This window comes from Mustelus asterias, chromosome 16 (assembly GCF_964213995.1).
Source record: "Mustelus asterias chromosome 16, sMusAst1.hap1.1, whole genome shotgun sequence".
Lineage (NCBI taxonomy): Eukaryota > Metazoa > Chordata > Chondrichthyes > Carcharhiniformes > Triakidae > Mustelus > Mustelus asterias.
In genome coordinates this window covers 52,911,981-52,932,742 of record NC_135816.1, presented here as the reverse complement: position 1 = coordinate 52,932,742, position 20,762 = coordinate 52,911,981, and the positions used below count along the sequence as shown (strand labels likewise).

General features: G+C 44.5%; 1 protein-coding gene across 2 annotated transcripts in view; it reads left to right on the top strand.

The window, feature by feature from the left end:
• sh3tc2 (SH3 domain and tetratricopeptide repeats 2) overlaps positions 1–20,762 on the top strand; it is a 94,626-nt gene that overhangs the window by 56,604 nt on the left and 17,260 nt on the right. For both annotated transcript variants that reach the window (XM_078231123.1, XM_078231124.1), the window contains 4 exons: positions 11,959–12,151; positions 12,818–12,894; positions 17,011–17,206; positions 20,498–20,631. In XM_078231123.1, coding sequence (XP_078087249.1) covers positions 11,959–12,151; positions 12,818–12,894; positions 17,011–17,206; positions 20,498–20,631 — 600 coding nt within the window. The remainder of the gene's footprint in view (positions 1–11,958; positions 12,152–12,817; positions 12,895–17,010; positions 17,207–20,497; positions 20,632–20,762) is intronic.

Sequence of the window (20,762 nt, the reverse complement as noted above, 5' to 3'; positions counted from 1 at the left end):
TGGCTTGTGCCTCACCCAATGTAATTCCTATCTCTTCCTGTTTAGTCACCACAGTCCTAAGCCATCTTGTTTTTGGTCTGTCCTGTTTACATGTCCTGGCTGGTATCCATCTTAGAGCGAGCCTTCACTGTTTGCTCTTGGGTCATCCATATTACATGTTTGAGCCATCTTGTCCAGTCCTTCTTGATCTCCAGGACAATGCTGTAGCAACAAGGGCCTTCTTGTACAGGTTCTCATTTGAAATTTTATTTGGCCCGTAGATGTTATAGATCTTAAGAAGTCCAGTTGAGAGCAGAGCCACCATCTCTCATTGCTGAATGGCTGCCATGATGGGATTTGTACCTTTCAGCATTAGCCTGGGCCTTTTGGATTGCTAGTCCAGTAACGTTACCACTCCACTACCAAATGTGCATATGTGTTTGCTTAGGTACATGTTCCATCATTTATAACCTCTCACCCTGACCACCTCCTGCCTGTCATGGGGATTTAATATTGAAGCCCATGGGCCTGATTTTACCAACAAGTTGCACCAGTTTTCGGGCATGAAAACTTGGTAAAGTCAGGTGTGAGGCAGGTAGCGCAATCCGCGATCGCCTCCGCACCCGTTCCCCCTTTACCAAGCAGCTAAAATGGTTGCAATCGGCATTTGCATGTATTTAAATTGACTTAAGTTTGGATGCCCAAACTTACTTGCATTTTCCCCTTGACCACCACGTTCGCCCGTTCAGATTCGGCGCGGGCATGGTCTGCAAAGGTCTGTTTTGAGCACTCCAGCTTCTGAGCAGGTAAGTTCAGAGCTTTTGGCGGCTCTCTGACCCAGAGCGGTGGGGGGGTGGGGGGGGGGCGGGAAGGGAGGAGGGAGGCGGTCCTGATCATTCTCTGGCGGAGAGGGGGGGAGGAGGGAGGTGGGCCAGATGGATCTCTGGTGGTGGAGGCAGGGGGGGTGAAGGGAGGAGGGCCAGATCGTTGTCTGGTAGGATGCGGGAGGGAGGCCAGATGGATCTCTTATGGGGGAGGGCGGGGGGGGAGGAGGGCCAGATTGTTCTCTGCTGGGGGGGGAGGACGACGAGGGAGGCAGGCCTGATGGATCTCTGGTGAGGGAGGCGGGTCAGATGGATCTCTGATGTGGGGGGAGGGGAGGAGGAGGGCTAAGTCATTTTCTGGTGGGGTGGAGGAGGAGGGAGGTGGGCCAGATGGATCTCTGTTGGGGGGAAAAGTTGGGGTCCGCTGCCACTCTGCGTGTGATCGGTGGCGGGGGGGGGGGGGGGGAGAGTGAGACAGCGGGTTGTGATCCGTCTGGGTAGCAGGGAGGGGTGGGTGGATAAGGGGGACAGTTATGTTGTGGGGGTGGGGCAATGTCTGTGGGGGCCAGGGGGGAGGCATTATCCGGCCTAGGAGCAATGTGGCAGGGGAGCGTTTTTAAAATTTTTCTTCACTGTTCATGCTCAGTTGAAGGCTCGGATCGGAGCAGTGTTTCGGGCACGATAAGCCCCACCCACCGGCTTCTACAGGGCGATTCAGAGTCGCTGCTATTTTTTCAGTCTGAGTGTTAATGGGGGCGCCTGAGAATGGGTTTACAAGTTGGATCTGGATCACTTCCAGATTCAGCACTTAGAATCCAAATGGTAAAATCGGGCCTCTGTATCTCAGTTGAGAGAATCAATATTCCTTTTGAGGTTCTTTGAATGATGTTTTTGATGTAATTTTGATGACAGCTTGATGGTATGTGCGAGCACCTGGACTGACACGGCAAGGCTGCTTCCCCATTGGGGATACTCACTGGCGTGGTAGGACGGAAAATCACAAGCTGCTGGCCTGTGATTTCCTGACTAACAATATTTGTGAGTGCTGCTTCTTGTCAGGGTGCCTGACCTCACTTTACTTGAAGTATTTTTTCCCTTCTTAACCTTGTGCTGAATCAATTAGCTCTGGCTTTGCACTCTCTGTTGAGCAAAGATAAGGTTACAAATTTGTTGTGTCTAAATCAGAAGAGCCAATTTACATCCTACTGGAATATGCTATATGGATTGTCAACACTCAACGGCACTTCCTTCCACAGTTAATTTCTGTAGAAGGACAGCTATGTTCTGAGCTGAAATTGCAATCCAAAGCCTATTCTCAAAACTGGAAATTAAAACCTTCAGAGCTTAACCAATGCTCACATGGCAACCTCATGCTACACTTAATTTTGTTAGTTTTTTTTTGCTTTGCTGATGAATCTGCCCCATTCAAATAACGAGGCAGTTTCAACAATTGACAGCTTCATATTGATGAAGAATATGGACTTGATTTGTTTAAAAGTTCCATATGTGACTTTAAACAGTTGCAACATGCAACTCTTACACACTTGTATGGTTAATGCCAGGTTGCAATCTAGCTGAGACTTTTCCCAGTGTTAAGGAGAAGGTGTCTTCAGGCCAACACGGCAAATATACATTGTTAAGCACACAGCTGATGGCAAAAGCCATGTTATTTCAAATCCCCAGAAGGGAAACTGCTGTTAACTGTATTTTTGCAATTTGTTATAATGTGAGGAAAGATTTGAAATCCAAAGAATGGTTGTCACAGCCGTTTTGTGATGATTTCAAATAAAATAAATGCTTAATCAGCGATAAAATAAACTACAAATACACCCAACAAAGACAATGGCTGTACACACTATCACTAATTTTACACAGTTCCAAAATAATCTGCCTGAATGTTCCTCATGATGTGGAGATGCCAGCGTTGGACTGGGGTAAACACAGTAAGAGTTTTAACAACACCAGGTTAAAGTCCAACAGCTTTATTTGGTAGCAAATGCCATTAGCTTTTGGAGCGCTGCTCCTTCGTCAGATGGAGTGGATATCTGCTCTCAAACAGGGCATACAGAGACACAAAATCAAGTTACAGAATACTGATTAGAATGCGAATCTCTACAGCCAACCAGGTCTTAAAGATACAGACAATGTGAGTGGAGGGAGCATTAAGCACAGGTTAAAGAGATGTGTATTGTCTCCAGACAGGACAGCCAGTGAGATTCTGCAAGTCCAGGAGGCAAGCTGTGGGGGTGTTTTTTTGTAAAAATAAACTTTGAACTCTAACCCGGAAGTAGGCCGCTGGGTGTTCTGGGAAGGATCTAAATTCTTCTTCAGCGCGCGGGAGGTATATAAGTAGGCCGCACTATTCAGCGGGTAGTGGAGTGAGCAGGGAGCAGAGTGAGGGCTGAAGGGCTTTGGCTCAAAATGGGCTTCGGCGAGAACAGGCAGAGGCGAGAGTAGGTTTTTCTTTTTCAGAAAGTTTATTCCTGTTTTTCCCCAGAGTAAAAAAAATGCCAGGCAAGATTTTGGAATGCTCCTCTTGCAGGATATGGGAGATCAGGGAGACCACTGGTATCCCTGACGACAATACCTACAAAAGATGCATCCAGCTGCAGCTGCTAGCAAAGCGTGTTAGGGAACTGGAGAGGGAGCTTGATAACCTCCATCTAATTCGGGAGAATGAGAAGTATATAGACAGTAGCTTCGGGGAGATAGTTACACCAACGCAGCAGAGCACAGGAAATTGGGTTACTGTAAGGAGGGGAAATGGCACTGTGAAAGGACTTGCAGGCTGTCCTGTCTGGAGACAATACACATCTCTTTAACCTGTGCTTAATGCTCCCTCCACCCACATTTCCTGTATCTTTAAGATCTGGCTGATTGTAGGGATTCGCATTCTAATCAGTATTCTGTAACTTGATTTTTGTGTCTCTGTGCCCTGTTTGAGAACACATTTCCACTCCATCTGACGAAGGAGCAGTGCTCCGAAAGCTAATGGTGTTTGCTACCAAATAAACCTGTTGGACTTTAACCTGGTGTTGTTAAAACTCTTACTGTGTTCACCCCAGTCCAACGCCGGCATCTCCACACTGTGAAAGGACACGCAGAGCAGGCTTCCCCTGTGGCCATACCTCTCCACAACAGGTATACTGAATTGGATACTGTTGTGGGAGATGCTTTACCTGGGACAAGCTGCGACAGCCGGAACTCTGATACTGAGTCTGGTTCTACAGCGCAAAAGGGTGGGATGAAGAAGAGGAGAGCAGTAGTGATAGGGGACTCAATGGTCAGAGGTACGGACAGGAGGTTCTGTGGTTGGGACAGAGACTCCCGCATGGTTTGTTGCCTCCCAGGTGCCAAGGTCAGGGATGTCTCTGATCGCGTGCACAGCGTTCTAAAGTGGGAAGGTGATCAGCCAGATGTCATGGTACACATCGGTACCAATGACGTAGGAAGGAAGAGTGAGGAGGTCCTGAAGAGTGAGTATAGAGAGCTTGGAAGGAAGTTAAAAAGCAGGACCCTGAGGGTAGTAATCTGCTACCTGTAACACATGCCAGTGAGGGTAGGAGCAGGATGCTTGGGCGGATGAACAGGTGGCTGAGAAACTGGTGTAGGGGGCAGGGTTTCCAATTCTTGGATCATTGGGACCTCTTCTGGGGCAGGTGGGACCTGTACAAGAGAGACAGGTTACACCTAAACTGCAAGGGGACCAATATACTTGCAGGGAGGTTTGCTAGTGTTATTGGGGAGCGTTTAAACTGGATCTGCAGGGGGATGGGAACCAGAGTGCCAGAGCAGATAGTGGAGCAGGGGTGAAAAGACAGGTTAGTTCAAGCAAAATCACAAATGGAAGGGTTGAGTGTGGTGGAAATAATCTTTTGAGGTGTGTCTATTTCAATGCCAAGAGTATTGTGGGGAAGGCAGATGAGCTGAAGGCGTGGATAGACACATGGAAATATGACATTATAGCCATTAGTGAAACTTGGCTACAGGAGGGGCAGGACTGGCAGCTCAATGTTCCAGGGTTCCAATGTTTCAGGTGCGATAGAGGCAGAGGGATAAAAGGTGGGGGGGGTGGCATTGTTGGTCAGGGAAAATGTTACAGCGGTACTCAGGCAGGATAGACTAGAGAGCTTGTCTACAGAGGCCCTTTGGGTGGAGCTGAGAAACAGGAAAGGTATGACCACATTAATGGGGTTGTATTATAGACCACCCAATAGTCAGCGAGAATTGGAGGAGCAAATCAGCGGAGAGATAGCTGACAACTGCAAGAAACACAAAGTTGTGATAATAGGGGATTTTAATTTTCCACATATAGATTGGGACTCGCATACTGTTAAAGGTTTAGATGGGGTAGAGTTTGTAAAATGTGTTCAGGAGAATTTTCTACATCAGTATATAGAGGTGCCAACTAGAGAGGATGCGATATTGGATCTCCTATTGGGAAATGAGTTCGGGCAGGTGATGGATGTGAGTGTGAGGGAACACTTTGGATCCAGTGATCATAATGCCATTAGTTTCAACCTGATCATGGATAAGGATAGATCTGGTCCTCGGGTTGAAGTTCTGAACTGGAAAAAGGCCAAATTTGATGAAATGAGAAGGGATCTGGGAAGTGTGGATTGGCACAGGCTGTTAAGGATGTAAATGGAAATTGGGAGGCCTTCAAAGGAGAAATTTTGAGAGTGCAGAGTTTGTATGTTCCTGTCAGGATTAAAGGCAAAGTAAATAGGAATAAGGAACCTTGGTTCTCAAGAGAGATTGTAACACTGATTAAGAGGAAGAGAGAGTTGTATGAAATGTACAGGCAGCAAGGAGCAGATCAGATGTTCGGAGTATAAAAAGTGCAAGAAACTACTTAAGAGGGAAATCAGGAGGGCTAAAAGAAGACATGAGGTTACTTCGGCAGACAGAGTGAAGGAAAATCCAAAGAGCTTCGATAGGTATGTTAGGAGCAAAAGGATAGTGAGGGATAAAATTGGTCCACTTGAAGACCAGAGTGGTAGACTGTGTATGGAACCAAAAGAGACGGGGGAGATACTAAATGTTTTTTTTGCATCCGTATTTACTGAGGAAACGGATATGGAGCCTATGGAAATAGGGCAAACAGGTAGGGAGGTCATGGAACCTTTACAGATTAAAGGGGAGGAGGTGCTCGCTGTCTTGAGGCAAATCAGAGTGGATAAATCCCCAGGACCGGACAGGGTATTCCCACGGACCTTGAGGGAAGCTAGTGTTGAACTTGCAGGGGCCCTGGCAGACATATTTAAAATGTCAGTATTCACGGGGGAGGTGCCGGATGATTGGAGGGTGGCTCATGTTGTTCCGTTGTTTAAAAAAGGTTCCAAAAGAAATCCGGGAAATTATCGGCCAGTAAGTTTGACGTCGGTGGTGGGCAAGTTATTGGAAGGTGTGATAAGGGATAGGATCTACAAATATTTGGATAGACAGGGACTTTATTAGGGAGAGTCAACATGGCTTTGTGCGTGGTAGGTCATGTTTGACTAATCTATTAGAGTTTTTCGAGGAGGTTACCAGGAAAGTGGATGAAGGGAAGGCAGTGGATGTTGTCTACCTGAATTTCAGCAAGGCCTTTGACAAGGTCCCTCATGGGAGATTAGTTAGGAAGGTTCAGTCACTAGGTATACATGGGGAGGTAGTAAATTGGATTAGACACTGGCTCAATGGAAGAAGCCAGAGAGTGGTTGTGGAGGATTGCTTCTCTGAGTGGAGGCCTGTGACTCGTGGTGTGCCGCAGGGATCGGTGTTGGGTCCATTGTTGTTTGTCATCTATATCAATGATCTGGATGATAATGTGGTAAATTGGATCAGCAAATTTGCTGATGATACAAAGATTGGAGGTGTAGTGGACAGTGAGGAAGGTTTTCAAAGCTTGCAGCGGGATTTAGACGAGCTAGAAAAATGGGCTGAAAAATGGCAAATGGAATTTAACGCAGACAAGTGTGAGATATTGCACTTTGGAAGGACAAACCAAAGACGAACACGGTAAATGATAGGACTCTGAAGAGTGCAGTTGAACAGAGGGATCTGGGAATACAGGTACAGAATTCCCTAAAAGTGACATCACAGGTGGATAGGGTCGTAAAGAGTGCCTTTGGAACATTGGCCTTTATAAATTGGAGTATCGAGTATAAAAGTTGGAGTGTTATGGTAAGGTTATATAAGGCATTGGTGAGGCCGAATTTAGAGTATTGTGTACAGTTTTGGTCATCTAGTTACAGGAAGGATGTAAATAAGGTTGAAAGAGTGCAGAGAAGGTTCACAAGGATGTTGCCGGGACTTGAGAAGATGAGTTACAGAAAGAGATTGAATAGGTTGGGACTTTTTTCCCTGGAGCGTAGAAGAATGAGGGGAGATTTGATAGCGGTGTATAAAATTTTGATGGGTATAGATAGAGTGAATGCAAACAGGCTTTTTCCACTGAGGCGAGGGGAGAAAAAAAACCAGAGGGCATGGGTTAAGGGTGAAAGGAGAAAAGTTTAAAGGGAATATTAGGGGGGGCTTCTTCACGCAGAGAGTGGTGGGAGTGTGGAATGAGCTACCGGATAAAGTGGCAAATGCGGGGTCACTTTTAACATTTAAGAAAAACTTGGACGGGTTCATGGATGAGAGGGGTGTGGAGGGATATGGTCCAAGTGCAGGTCAGTGGGACTAGGCAAAAAATGGTTCGGCACAGACAAGAAGGGCCAAAAGGCCTGTTTCTGAGCTGTAATTTTCTATGGTTCTATACCTTTCATAATTCTATAAAATAGTTCCATTAACATAGCCATACTGTCCATGCATAAAGCAACCTATATTTTGGGGGAAGCGATGGCCTAGTGGTATTATTGCTAGACTATTAATCCAGAAACTCAGCAAATGATCTGGGGACCCGGGTTCGAATCCCATCACAGCAGATGGTGGAATTTGAGTTCAATAAAAATGATCTGGAATTAAGAATCTACTGATGAAATAAAACCATTGTTGATTGTCGGAAAAACCCAACTGGTTCACTAATGTCTTTTAGGCAAGGAAATCTGCTGTCCTTACCTGGTCTGGCCTACATGTGACTGCAAAACCACAGCAATGTGGTTGACCCTCAGCTGCTCTCTGAAATGGTCTAGCAGGCCACCCAGTAAGGGATGGGCAATAAATGCTGGCCAGCCAGCGATGCCCATGTCTTCTGAATGATTTTTTAAAAATTTCCTCTAGTTTTAAAAAAATATATAACCAGTAGCAAATATTCCAATTTCTTGGATTTCCCTGTTATTTTTACGTCACAAGCTTTTTCCTGAAAACACTGATAGCCTAAACTCTACTCATGGTCTTGCCAAGATTCTTCAACTTGATTATTCATCACTGACAGTAGCTCTGTATATTTTCAGTAGCACCCAATCGCTGGAGACACTCTGGGAAAGCGACAGGAGTGTTGGTGCTTCGAACAACATCGCATGTGATTTGTTTATGATAGTGTACTGGAAGCAACCAGTAAATTAACTGTGATATCAACATCCAGTGGAGGTTTAAACTTCCATGTTGTAAATCAGAATATTTCAAATAAGGTACATTCTTCCATGAATTCTGCTTGCAACAGTAGTGGCTCATAAATCTCACACTCATCTTCACTTGAAGGAAGTAAATAAGCTAATCATCAAGAAAAAAATTAAACACTGTTACAAAAGTTTCTTTCAGTCATTGTGAAGGCTTCATGCCCAATAATCTTCCTGCTGAAAAATCTCTGCTCATAATGGATGGCACTTGAATTCTGTCCTTTAACGGGTTGACTTCCTTCATTACCTTTCACACATTGATAGGAAATTAGATGCAACAATTCTGGGTCACTGGTTGGTCACTGCATTTCAATTGCTGCTGCGGGGTGGATTTCTCTGGCCCGGGAACTGAGCTGAGAGGTGGAAAAAATAGTTGGGAGTGTGTCAGGGCAGGTCCCTGACACACTCCCATCACTGCGGAAGTGTTTAGTGGATGGGCTGGCATGTGGATCGCTGGCTCCCCAAGCAGAGGCAGGCAGCCAATTTATCCCTTTCCTCGTCTTGGCCTTCTGCCAGCAGGAGCTTTTATCCTTTCTCAAGGGCAAGGGTTTGCAATGATGGACTCTGTGTTCAGAACTCTTCCCGGCTGCTCTAGCATGCACTGGATAATCAAAGCACTGTACTGATACTCTGTGCCCTTGTGCAGTTATTCAGACTGTATTGCAGGCTTAAGCACATCCCCAGTGGTTTCGCTCTCTTTCATCACTTGAAGGGGCTGTTTCTCTACTCACTTACTGCTGTGGTCTCTAAACAATCATGTTCATTTGTGGTCCTTAAGTCCGTAGGGTGTGCAGTGAAGGGGAGCTGTCAATGCCGGTATTGAATCTACTCTGAATTCCACCATGTGTAGAATTGCTGAGCAGGGTGTCTGATTGCTTGGCTATGTTTTGAGATTCGGTTCCTGATCAGATGAGTCTAAACTGGAAGCACTCCACCACGCACTGGTTCAGTTGAAGCATTCTGTGGGATTAACTCTTTCCTTTTACTGCTCTGACTGTTGTAAATTAAGGCATTGCAAAGTATTAGCTTGGACAGCTCGCCCATATGTTCTTATTAATTTGCCCTCTTCCTTGCTGATGGCCATTGGGCATAGTGCAGATGCCCATGTGGCAGTGGCTTTAGCCCAATTCCACATATTATCTTTGCAAAACAAGACAATATATCCCCTCTCATGTCCACCACAGCTATATTGCCCATTTAATGTGCTAAAATGCCCAAGGACCACTAGAAAAATGATTTGCAATTGAACAATGGGCTTACTGTCAGCAATGGAAGAGAGATGATAACTATTTTGTGCTGGCAGTGGGCCTAGACTATCTGCTAACTGCAAAACTAGCCTCTGTTGGCTGAAGAGCATACTTTTCTGATTCCACTGAAGGAGGTTTAGTTCTAGTTTGAGCCCAGTCTCTCCTGAAAGGAGGTTCATGCTCCACAAGCACCAGCAACCTTCCTAACATTTCACCCAATAACCAGGACAATGAGCCTGATTCCAACAAGGTTGAGATGGAGAAAATGTATATTAAAATAAGTAATGGTTAATTGATACCAAATTTAAGTTTAAAATTTGGGGTTAAGACCATGATCCGATTAATTATGCTCTATTGGAATGGTGGAGCAAGCTTGAGGGACTGAATGGCATGGGTTTCCTCCAGGTGCTCTGATTTCCTCCCACAGTCCAAAGATGTGCAGGTTAGGTTAATTGGCCATGCTAAATTGCCCTTTAGTATCCCAAAATATATGGGTTAGTGGGATTAGCAGGATAAATACGTCGGGTTGCAGGGTAAGTCTGGGTATGAGTTGGTGCAAGCTCGATGGGCTGAATGACCTCTTTCTGCACTGTATGCTCCTATTTCTTATGCTGTTATAATTTTGTGTTCAATTAAATTGACTGAGTTTTTTTGATAAGGTGACAGAGGACTGACGAGAACAATGTTGTTGATATGGTGACTTCCTAGAGTCATGCAATGAAGTGCCACTTAACAGGATTGTTAGAGAAGTTGAAACCATGGAACCGAAGGCAGAATGGCTGCTTGGGTACAAAATTGGCTGTATGGCAGAAAGCAGAGAATAGTTGCAAATGGTTGGAGGAGATTTATAATGAGGTTCCTGAGTCATCATTACTGCAACCAATGTTTTTCTTGATCCAGAGAAATGAACTAGACTTGGGTCTGCAGGGCACAATTTCAAAATTGTTGATGACACAGAATCTGGAAGTATTGTGAACTATGAGGAGGAGAGTGTAGAACTTGAAGCAAGAAGGGACAATGGTGGAATGAGCAGACACATGGCTGATGAAATTTAATACCAAAAAGTGTGAAGTGAAACTTGCTGCGAGGAAGAACAAGGAGAGGCTAAAATAAAGGGTACGACCCTAAAGGGTTGCAAGGCAAACAGAAGGAGCTGGGGGTAAATGTGCACAAATCACTAAAGGTAGCAGGACAGGTTGAGAAAGCAGTCAATAGAGCTGCTGGGATCCTGGGCTTTATAATGTGGGGCGTAAACTACAAAGGCAAAAAACTTTATGATAAACCTATGTAGCAAACTGGTTCGGCCTCAATCCGAGTAATCTGTCCCACACTGGGCTGCATTTTAGAAAGTATCTGAAGATATTAGAAAGGGTGCAGAAAGGATTTACGAGAATGGTTCCAGGAATGAGGAACTTCAGTTACTTGGGTAGATTAGAGAAGCTGAAGTTGTTCTCCTTCGAGAAAAGATCCCGAGGAGATTAGATAGAGGTGTTCAAAATCATCAGGGCTCTGGACAGAGTTGATAGGGAAAAGCTGTTCCCATTGGTGGAAGGATCCAGAACTTGAGGGCACAAAATGATGGGCAAAAGTGCCAAAGGTGACATGAGGGTTTTTTTTTCATACAGCGAGTAGTTATAGGATGCTGTAATGTCCCCTCAGGATGTTTTCCTCCTGCCCTGACAAGGTCATGTCACACTGGCGCGAATCACCACCGGTTTTCATGGTGACCATGCTGGGAGTGTGGAGATGCTTGTAGGCTCAGGGGGTTGAGGGACAAGGCTGGGCAGGAAAGGGCAGTGCCAAGGTGGCTCTGGTAGGGGGGCACTGACAGGTGGCTCTGGCCGGGGAGGCTACCTTCTCCATTGGGGGTGGGGGGGGGTCCCCTTTTATGTGGGGGGGGGGGGGGGGGGCTCCTGGTAACCTGGGAGTGTCCTGATCTCTGTTGAAAGGGGGGGGGGGGTGAGGGGGGTGTAAATTTAACTTTGAGATCACCCTTCAAAAAGGGCACCCAATCTCAGATTCCCAGGGTTGCTGGCATTTTTAGGCCCTGCCCCTCCAACTTGCTGTGTGATCCTCGCTAGCACTTTGAATTTATACAGAGTGCCGTTAAATCAGGTGAGTAAAGATGTCTGTGAGGTCAGTGACTTCCACACAGCTTTTCCGACCCAATCCAATACTCGAAACAATCTTGGGAAAATTGTCCCCATGGTAAACTTTGCAACCTAATGAATTATAAATTGTGATTATTATTTCAATTGGTTTTTATTAATGCATTTTAAAGAAAGGTTTATGCCACCTTTGTGATTGTCACTGCATGTTTATTTTATTAAAAGCAAACTGCTGTATTTTTCTCCATCCAAGGGCCTTTTTTCACCAGAACCTTATCCAACATTCAGAAAAATGAAGAGGAAGACGTGAGCCTCTGCAAGGATGATCTCATCATGATCAAGGATATTGGGAGCAATATTAAATGGGAAGCAACTTCACTTTCGACGAATGAAAAGGGCCTTCTTCCGGTATCTGCTCCACAGGCTGTTCTCTACCCATTTTACCAGTACGGAAAATTATCTCTCTCCCATTTCTATTGTTTTTTGTATTGCTGGAAAATTAAGAAACTGCTGTCAAAACTCACTTCATTATGTATGATACATCTTGTCAGTTTCATATGTAGAAGTTGCAAAGCTGTGCGAGTCTGATGATATGGAATAGACTTAGGGAAGCTAGCAGATGTACGAGGATCTTTGGCGGAGTCGCAATGTGTGATGAGTGAATAAAACACTTAAGGTGTGATGTTCCATGGGGCTCTCCCACTTTTCTGCTTTAATTTCAAATAATGCCAGTTAAGTGAGAGAGCCCCAGGCCCATCACAAGCCATTTTTGTTTTGAGGCCTATAAATGACGATGGTATTCAAATGGAAAAAATGTATATAAAAATTATGTTCATTTTCCATTTTCATCTCAGGAGCATCATCTCACTTGCAATGGCACACGATGTCAAACTGTTCTGATTTGAAAAGAGATATTTTGGCAATTCTGTGAAACTGGCCCAAAATTCAGGAGAATTGAAATAACACTATAGTGTTCAAGTTCAAGTCACATGCTGAAAAGTTTGAAACGTTTCTTGAACACCTGTTATGATAATCTTACTCTCATTTTATAACTAGTATGTTACTACTTATAAGTTGCTGATTAATTACACTCCAGTGGGATTCATTCACAGGTGGTTCCTTAAGATCAGAGCAGGAAACTTTAGCGGATATAAGAAAACGAAACCGCTCCAATTTCCTCGTTCGGTCGGTGAGTAAAATCATTTTATGTTATTGCTGCAATAGATTCTCATTTCTCTGATCTGATCTACAGAGCAGAGGTTTGGGAGGGGGTGGGTTAATTTTGTGCTTATCAAATTTAGGATGTTGGTTAACATAAAAACAAATTACTGTGGATGCTGGGATCTAAAACAGAAACAGAAAATGCTGGAAAATGTCAGCAGGTCTGACAGCATCTGTGGAGAGAGAACATGTTTCGAGTTGGTCATCCAGATTCGAAGTGTTAGCTCCATTCTCTCTCCACTGATGCTGTCAGAACTGCTGACATTTTCCAGCATTTTCTGTTTTTGTTTGCGTTCAGATTATTGGGAGTGGATATTTGGAGTGGAACATGCTTTTTCAATTTTTTGCATTCCATCCTTATTGGTTTAGTATCATACAGTCAGCTGCAGAACAAACCCCTAGTCACACATTGGACACTTCTCCCCCTCTTTATGGTCTTACAGAGAGATTTCTCATTTTCATCCCAATTTGATTTATGGATTGGGGGTGATGGGGAATGTTAAACTTCACTGACCCAGTGGGCTGGTTAGGTTAAAATTACACGGGGCGAGACCGGCGCTGGTTGGGTGACTCAAGGACAGATGAAAAGCAAGCCTTCAGAAAGGCCCGTTTGAGAGGTAGGTCATCAATGGTGAAGTCTCTATGCCTCAGAGAAGACACCATTGCTTTATCAGGTAAGTATCAAAACTTTAAATGTTGTCTAACTTTTAGCTAACTCTGGAATGAATGACTCACCACGGGCTTTTCCAATGGGAGAATTGTCATTGCTATTGCCGAATCAAAGTGTACTCTACTGAACCATTTACAGCATGGAATAGATTTATGAGACACATTGTCTTGTCACCATTACCCAGTGCAGATATTATGGAGTCATGTAATTAGCTGTCACGTCTCACTGGATGGATGAATGATGAACAGTGCCATACACATTATCACATCCACTTGCCCTCTTGCTGCACACTGTCGCAGCATAATGACTAAGAAGGAGGAAACCATTAGGGCTGTCACTGGTCATGGAGCACAGCATGCTACTTTGGAGTCACTTTCGCAACACATGTGGCCCCAAGCATCGAGCCATTTTCTCTACCATACCTTATCTAAATACCTTATCCATAAATGAGTTGAGGGTTTCTGCCTCTACTACCCTTTTAGGCAATGAGGTGCCTTATCTGCATTTATGCTACAAGATACAATCCTATCAATGTGTATAGGTCTGATGTCACGTCATTCTAAGAATTGTGGGCTGTGGTTTGATTACAGATAATTTAGCAGCAGGGCCCCTCATTGGCAATCAAGTGAGAGTTGTGAATGACTTATTACCATTTGTGTTTGCTATGTGATGCGGTTAATGGTATTGAAGGTTTCAGTCATATGAATGTAACTGAGTCCAACTCATTGATGTTTATTCTCTCCCTCTTGGGGGATGAACAGTCCTTTGAGTAATTGTTAAGTCAATATGCAAGGTTTTTTAGGTGCAAGTATGTCATTGGGGACTGGCTGATAGTTATTGTGAGATAGGAGAACCTTATGAGAATCTATTTTGGACAAAGAGTCATCTGGCAATGATTCGCTCTTGCACAAAGTCAGCTCTGGCTACATGGCCATGCCTCTCAGTTGCTCTGCCATTGGCTGCTTCCTTATCCTCATCCATTTCAGAGTTTTCCCAATGGACAGGGGCTTCCACCTCCTCCAGAGGTTGGAGCTCTGCTCATGGCGTCATTATCATCAATTTGTACGTCCCTCCACTGTGCAATGATGTGCAGCATACAGCATACCACCACTGTTCTTGATATCCTTGTTGGGGCATATTGAACAGCTCCACTTTAGTGATCAAAGCAGCTGAAGTGTATCTTTAAAATACCAATTGCCTGCTCAGTGGTACTACTGCTGACAACTTGGCTTCTGTCGTGGTTGCGCTGCCTCTGTTTGTGGCTTCTTAAAGAAGGCCATTATCCAAGTTGTAAAGGGGAGGCTCTTGTCCCTTAGCAGCCTATACAGATTTCCATTGCTGGCTGAAAGTGCTGAGGGAGTTTGAGAATTCCTTTGTATGAAAGAGTCATGGCAGCTGCCAGGGAACTTTGCACACACATGAAGGAAGACCTCATTGTGGTCACAAGTCATCTGTAAATTGATTGAATGGAAGGACCTGTGGTTGACACAGATCAAGTTGGGGCCTTTCTGGCAACATGGGTGCAATCAATAACAATCTGCACCTGAGGGAAGGCTGCTAATTGGGCAAAAGCCATGGCTTTCTGCGCCTGAGAAGCCAAATCTACAGGGAAATTAATGTGATTCTCCCACTCAAGAAAACAGGGTATTAGTTACAACCTTAATACAGCTGCTGACTGGGATATACTGGACAGGTCTCCTGATGAGCCCTGGAAAGATGCTGAGGAATAGAGGTTAAGAGTGATGGTTATCTTCACAAGGGTTGATAGATTGTGGCTTGAGCTTTTGCCGGAATATACGACAAATGCCTGTCACTATCTCACGGCTTAGCCTCAGTCACCTTCCGAACTGGTTCTCTTTCACATTGAGGTAAGGTGGTGAACACTGTTCCCACGTGTACTACCTGGTTGTCCTGCCTCTCCTCCTCCTCCCTCTTACACAGACAGCAGCAGCCTCTCCCTCCTGACCTCCTCCTACTTCCTTGGGTTAAGGTAAGGCTGTTCAAATTTGTTCTGTGCTGTCTCTGGGACTGCAAATAACATTTTTTGGAAAATTCAATGGGCACTCTACCTCCATGTGTTAGCTAAAACGGGTCGCTGGCTCTCTAAAGAAATACGCCAGGTTCAGACCCTCTCTTATATTTCTACTTTGTACATTGTGGGTTCTATTTTCCTGGGCTACCAAAATCCGACTGGAGACGGTCGATGATTTAATTGCCTCTGTAAAATGCACATCCGTGAAATATGCCCCACCCCATTCCTGCCTCTGTGAAAATGGAAAGTTGCATGTTTGGGTTGGGACTTAGGAGTTTTGGTTAGTTCTGCTTTGTCACCAGGAAGAAGTCTCACAGGTTAAAGTCCAACAGGTTTATTTGGTAGCAAATTTGGTATTTGCTACCAAATAAACCTGTTGGACTTTAACCTGGTGTTGTGAGACTTCTTACTGTGCTTACCCCAGTCCAACGCCGGCATCTCCACATTGTCACCAGGATGCAGAATCTCTCTGTCATGGTGAAAATCTGGGCCAAAGTATGTACTGCAAGAGGATAATTTATTGCCCTACTGATTCTAATTTCTGCCTCCATTGTCAGGTGTATGTAATAATGGTAACACTGAGTAACTGTCTAAATATTAGAACAAAATGAAGTGTATGGATTTTAACTTGCATTAAAAGTTGTTCATTGACCAACCACTTACTAAAGTTCATTATGTCATGATTTTCATTGTCATTTTTCACACACATAATCTGCTGGGGTCTGCGTGACTCTCCATCAAGGGTATGGTGAATGGGTGAGAGAATGGGTGGGCGGCACGGTATCACAGTGGTTAGCACTACTGCTTCACAGCTCCAGGGACCTGAGTTCGATTCCCGGCTTGGGTCACTGCCTGTGTGGAGTTTGCACATTCTCCTCGTGTCTGCGTGGGTTTCCTCCGGGTGCTCCGGTTTCCTCCCACAGTCCAAAGATGTGCGGGTTAGGTTGATTGACCATGCTAAAATTGCCCCTTAATGTCCTGGGATGCGGGGATTAGTGGGTAAAATATGTAGGGATATGGGGGTAGGGCCTGGGTGGGATTGTGGTCGGTGCAGACTCGATGGGCCGAATGGCCTCTTTCTGTACTGTAGGGATTCTATGATTCTATGATTAAATCCCTTGTATATTCAGTTAGAAAGTGATTGCCGAACCCGTGTTCTTTTTAATTAAAAAAAAGGTTGACCTGTTAAAGAAACATTGCCTTCATGAGAAAATTGTGGCAGACAATTATGTATTTCAACTTTGCTTCCATGATATGTTTCTGTGACAGGGAAAGGGTATGTTCATGGAGGCCATACAGTTTTAAAGCAGATGACATTTAAATTAAAGATGAACAGGAGAAGTTTCACCAAATTTCATGCTAATTGTCACTTCTGCCTTTAGGTACTGGTACCTGTGTTGCAACAATGGATTGCAAAGAGGTTGAGGTGGATGAATTGCGTTTCAACGAAGGAGAAAAGATTCAGATAATTGGTTTCCTTCTTTCTAACCTGCAGTGGATTTTGGGAAAGTCTTTGTCTACTGGAGAAATTGGGTTTGTCCAAATAAGGCATGTGCAACCTGACCAATTCAAAACACTGTGAGTAAAGAAATTTTAATTTAAACAAGCAATGAAATGCCAATTATTCAACTAAGATTCATTGTTTCGCTAGTAAAATGTGTTTATGGGGTTGATTTTGTGAATACACATCTAAGGGGCAAATTTAGCATGGTCAATCCATCTAACCTGCACGTCTTTGGACTGTTGGAACCGGAGCACCCGGAGGAAATTCACTCAGACATGGGGAGAACATGTGAACAGCACACAGACAGTAACCCAAGGACGGAATTGAACCTGAGTCCCTGGCACTGAGGCAGAAGTGCCAACTACTGTACCACTGTGCCACCTATTGGCAAATCCCTAGGATTCCATTCCTTGCTTTGAGGCAGCACCTCTGTCAAATGATTGATTCCAGGTTGGGAATGAAGAGAGAGAATATTCCATGATCTATGAATCAGTCCATGACAAACAGCTGCTCAGGTGTTGGAGTTTTGATCTGGGGAGGGTGGGGGGGAGAGTGGGGGGTGGCGGGGCGGTGGGAGGGTGGCGGGGGGCAGGGGGTGGAGGGACTGAATTAGATATTGGGGCGGATAACTCCAAAAGAACTGAGGAGGTTGCTGGATGCAGGGTTGGACTGGGTAGAAAGAAGGCTTGCCTCAGGGATCTGGTACTGTGTTTAAACTTTAAAAATAAAACATGAAACATATCTCTGGCCCTCACTCCAATGTCCTGAAGCCAGCGATCTATGTCGGAGCGGAGTGGGGAAAAATATTGCCGATGGGAGGAGTCCCGATGTCAGTGGGGGGAAGGAGGGGTCTCTCAGTACACTGTGAGAACAGGACGCCCTTCTGAAATGGCGCCCGAGCGCTCAATGGTGTGCTTAGGTCCCGCCCCTCCCAGAACCAGCACACAACTCGCCACTCTCCCAAAAGATGACTAAGTGTGGGATGATTGCGATCCGGACCACACTGGACAGACTGGCACGGATCGCTCCGGTTTTCTCACCATTATGACACATTTCTTTTGGGAAAATTGTGGCCAACATCTTTTATTTCTCCAGATATATTTAAAGGGCAGGACTTCAAAATGCCTTGACAGGTTCTTTTGCCAGGCCCTCTCAACAGGTGCTTCTGACAGTTTTGACAATTTATACTGGCAGGGCTGTTGACAGTTCCAATGAGCTTGACAGTAATGGATTTATGGACTTTTTAACACACATTGATGCCTATTTTTAACAATCCCAAAGGGCACCTTACCTCCAACAAAGGGTATTTTACATTCCCCAAAGGTGTCCCAGATCCAAATCCAAAGGGGTGCCCCGGCTATCCAAACAAATCCACAGAGTTCAGATTTGCTCTGACTAGGTCTTATCTGTACATGTTGGAATTCAAGGCTACCAAAATCCCACTTCAGTGGAGGCAGTTGATGATTTGAAAGGCTGGCTGCCTCCATAAAAATGTAAGTATGAAATGTGCCCTGTTCCCATTCTCACCCCTGCAAAAATGGGAAATGCCATTTTTGGGGGCAGGATTTATGGTTTTCTGTTTGTTCTCCTATTTTTTCCATGATGGAAAGGCTGTCCGTCGTGGTGGAAAACTGGGCCCTCATTTCCACTTGGCTGCTCCTTTTGATGGCACAAGGTGTGATCACCAATGCTTCTGTTGCCCTCCCCATGCAGCAGCATGTAATACAGCTAGTTTTACTGTACTCCCTGGCATCTGTCTGCCGTTGGGCCTTGTCAATCAAAACAGACGTGCAGACTTGAAGGAAGAGAATTCTTTAAAGTAATTTCTCAACCTGAATTAAAATCTTGGCAATGTAATTTATTCAGGTTATTCTACGCTTAAAATTGGTTATCTCTTCCAAAATGTGGAGCACGCCCCAAAATAAAAGAAATAAGTGATGATGTTTATTAGCAACTGAGGGAAAGACCAAAGGGTTATGTAGAGAAATGCAGATAAACTTAATTGAATGTTGTTGAAAGAAATGTTGGTTTTGTGCTCCAGGGCTCTTGGAGAGTGTTAATGAATGTGACAAGCTAAAGATGAAAAGCCTAAGATGTGAGGGTGCATAATCTAGAGCTTTGCTTGATTTATATTTGGGACAGGTTGGTCTATTGAAATCCTTTCCCAAACACATCTTTAGGAGATCAAATGGATTTTGGGGAATTCACATTAGAGTAAGTGCTACTTGGTCTGTGGAACGATTGGGTTTTGTAGACTGATTAAATGCAAGCCTTCTTTGAATGGATTCTCGCTTTTCTTAAGAAGGATATACACAATAAAGCCTTACTACATGTCCCATAACACACTGTGACAGATATCTGCCAGCTACATAACAATAGATATCTTAAGGTGGAGTTTAACAATTGGGTGGCTGGCTGGCAGAGAGGGCAGGTTGGTCACTTGAACCCTTGAGCCAGAGTGTCCAGTCTATTATGTGGACTAAACATCCAAATGGGTGTCATGCTGCAGATGTTAACAAATTGGCGTAATGTCCTGACCAGCAGCAAGGTAGCGAGAGAGTCATTGTCATTGGAGTGGAGGAGGTAGCGGAAGCCGACATTATTATTGTTGAGCTTGGAGAAATATTCCTTTATTGGGCCTCACAAAAATAATATTAACACTTATCTTTCGAGGTCTCTTTTTCGTGCTCATCAGGCTGTGCCCAGCTGGGCGTACGTGGCTCTAACTCCTCTCATTAGGCTATTGAAATGGTGTTGGGGGCCTATATATGCCATATCAATCAATCCCTCCCTCCTAATTTAGACCACCCAGTGGAAGGCATCAGTTAAAATGGCAGCAGAGCAGGTTATGTCTACCACTTCAGTTTCAACTTCAGTGTTGACGCCGTTCCTGGGAGGCACTTGAAATACTTCTTTGCATTCCAATGTTATGGTATGTGGTGCACTTTAGGGCATTTCTGAATTCCATGATAAGGTGGAGTTGATTTCCATTTTTAGCACTCCTGGTACAGTGCTAGGAGGACATATGCGGAATTAAGCTGCATGTCATGATTTTCCATCCAGATATTGGGCGGGATTCTCCGATCTTATTCATTCCCGCCCCAATGCCAGTGAGAATGGAGAATTTGGCACTGAACCAAGACTCCATTTACTGCAGCAGCACCACAGAATCCCAGCCGCGGATAAGGTCGGAAGTTTCCAGCGCTAATATTTATTGAGTATAAACTATAGCTAGTTTTTATTTTAATTTTATCTTGTTTTAGTTTGTTTGGGTACTTTGGTACTTATTGCTTTATTGAGATTGTAGCGTTGCTGAACTTCTGTTGAATGTCCAGTGGAGTTAAAATCTTAACTTTAATTTGCAGGGAAACCCATCTCCTGTTCTTAAATGAGGTAGAAAAATCATCACTCGTTATGTTGAAAAAACCTGATGAACAGCAGTGCATTAATCTCCTGAACAAACTCTGTCAAAATGACATCAGCACGGTTTATCGCTTAGGTATGTTTTCATTGACCTGTTTTTAGGGTTAATTTACCATTTTTTTAATCCCTCTAATCTTTTCTTCTCCTCTGTTGATATAACTGACTGTCACAGGTTTTGTTGTCACTGGGATCTGTTCTCACAGGTTT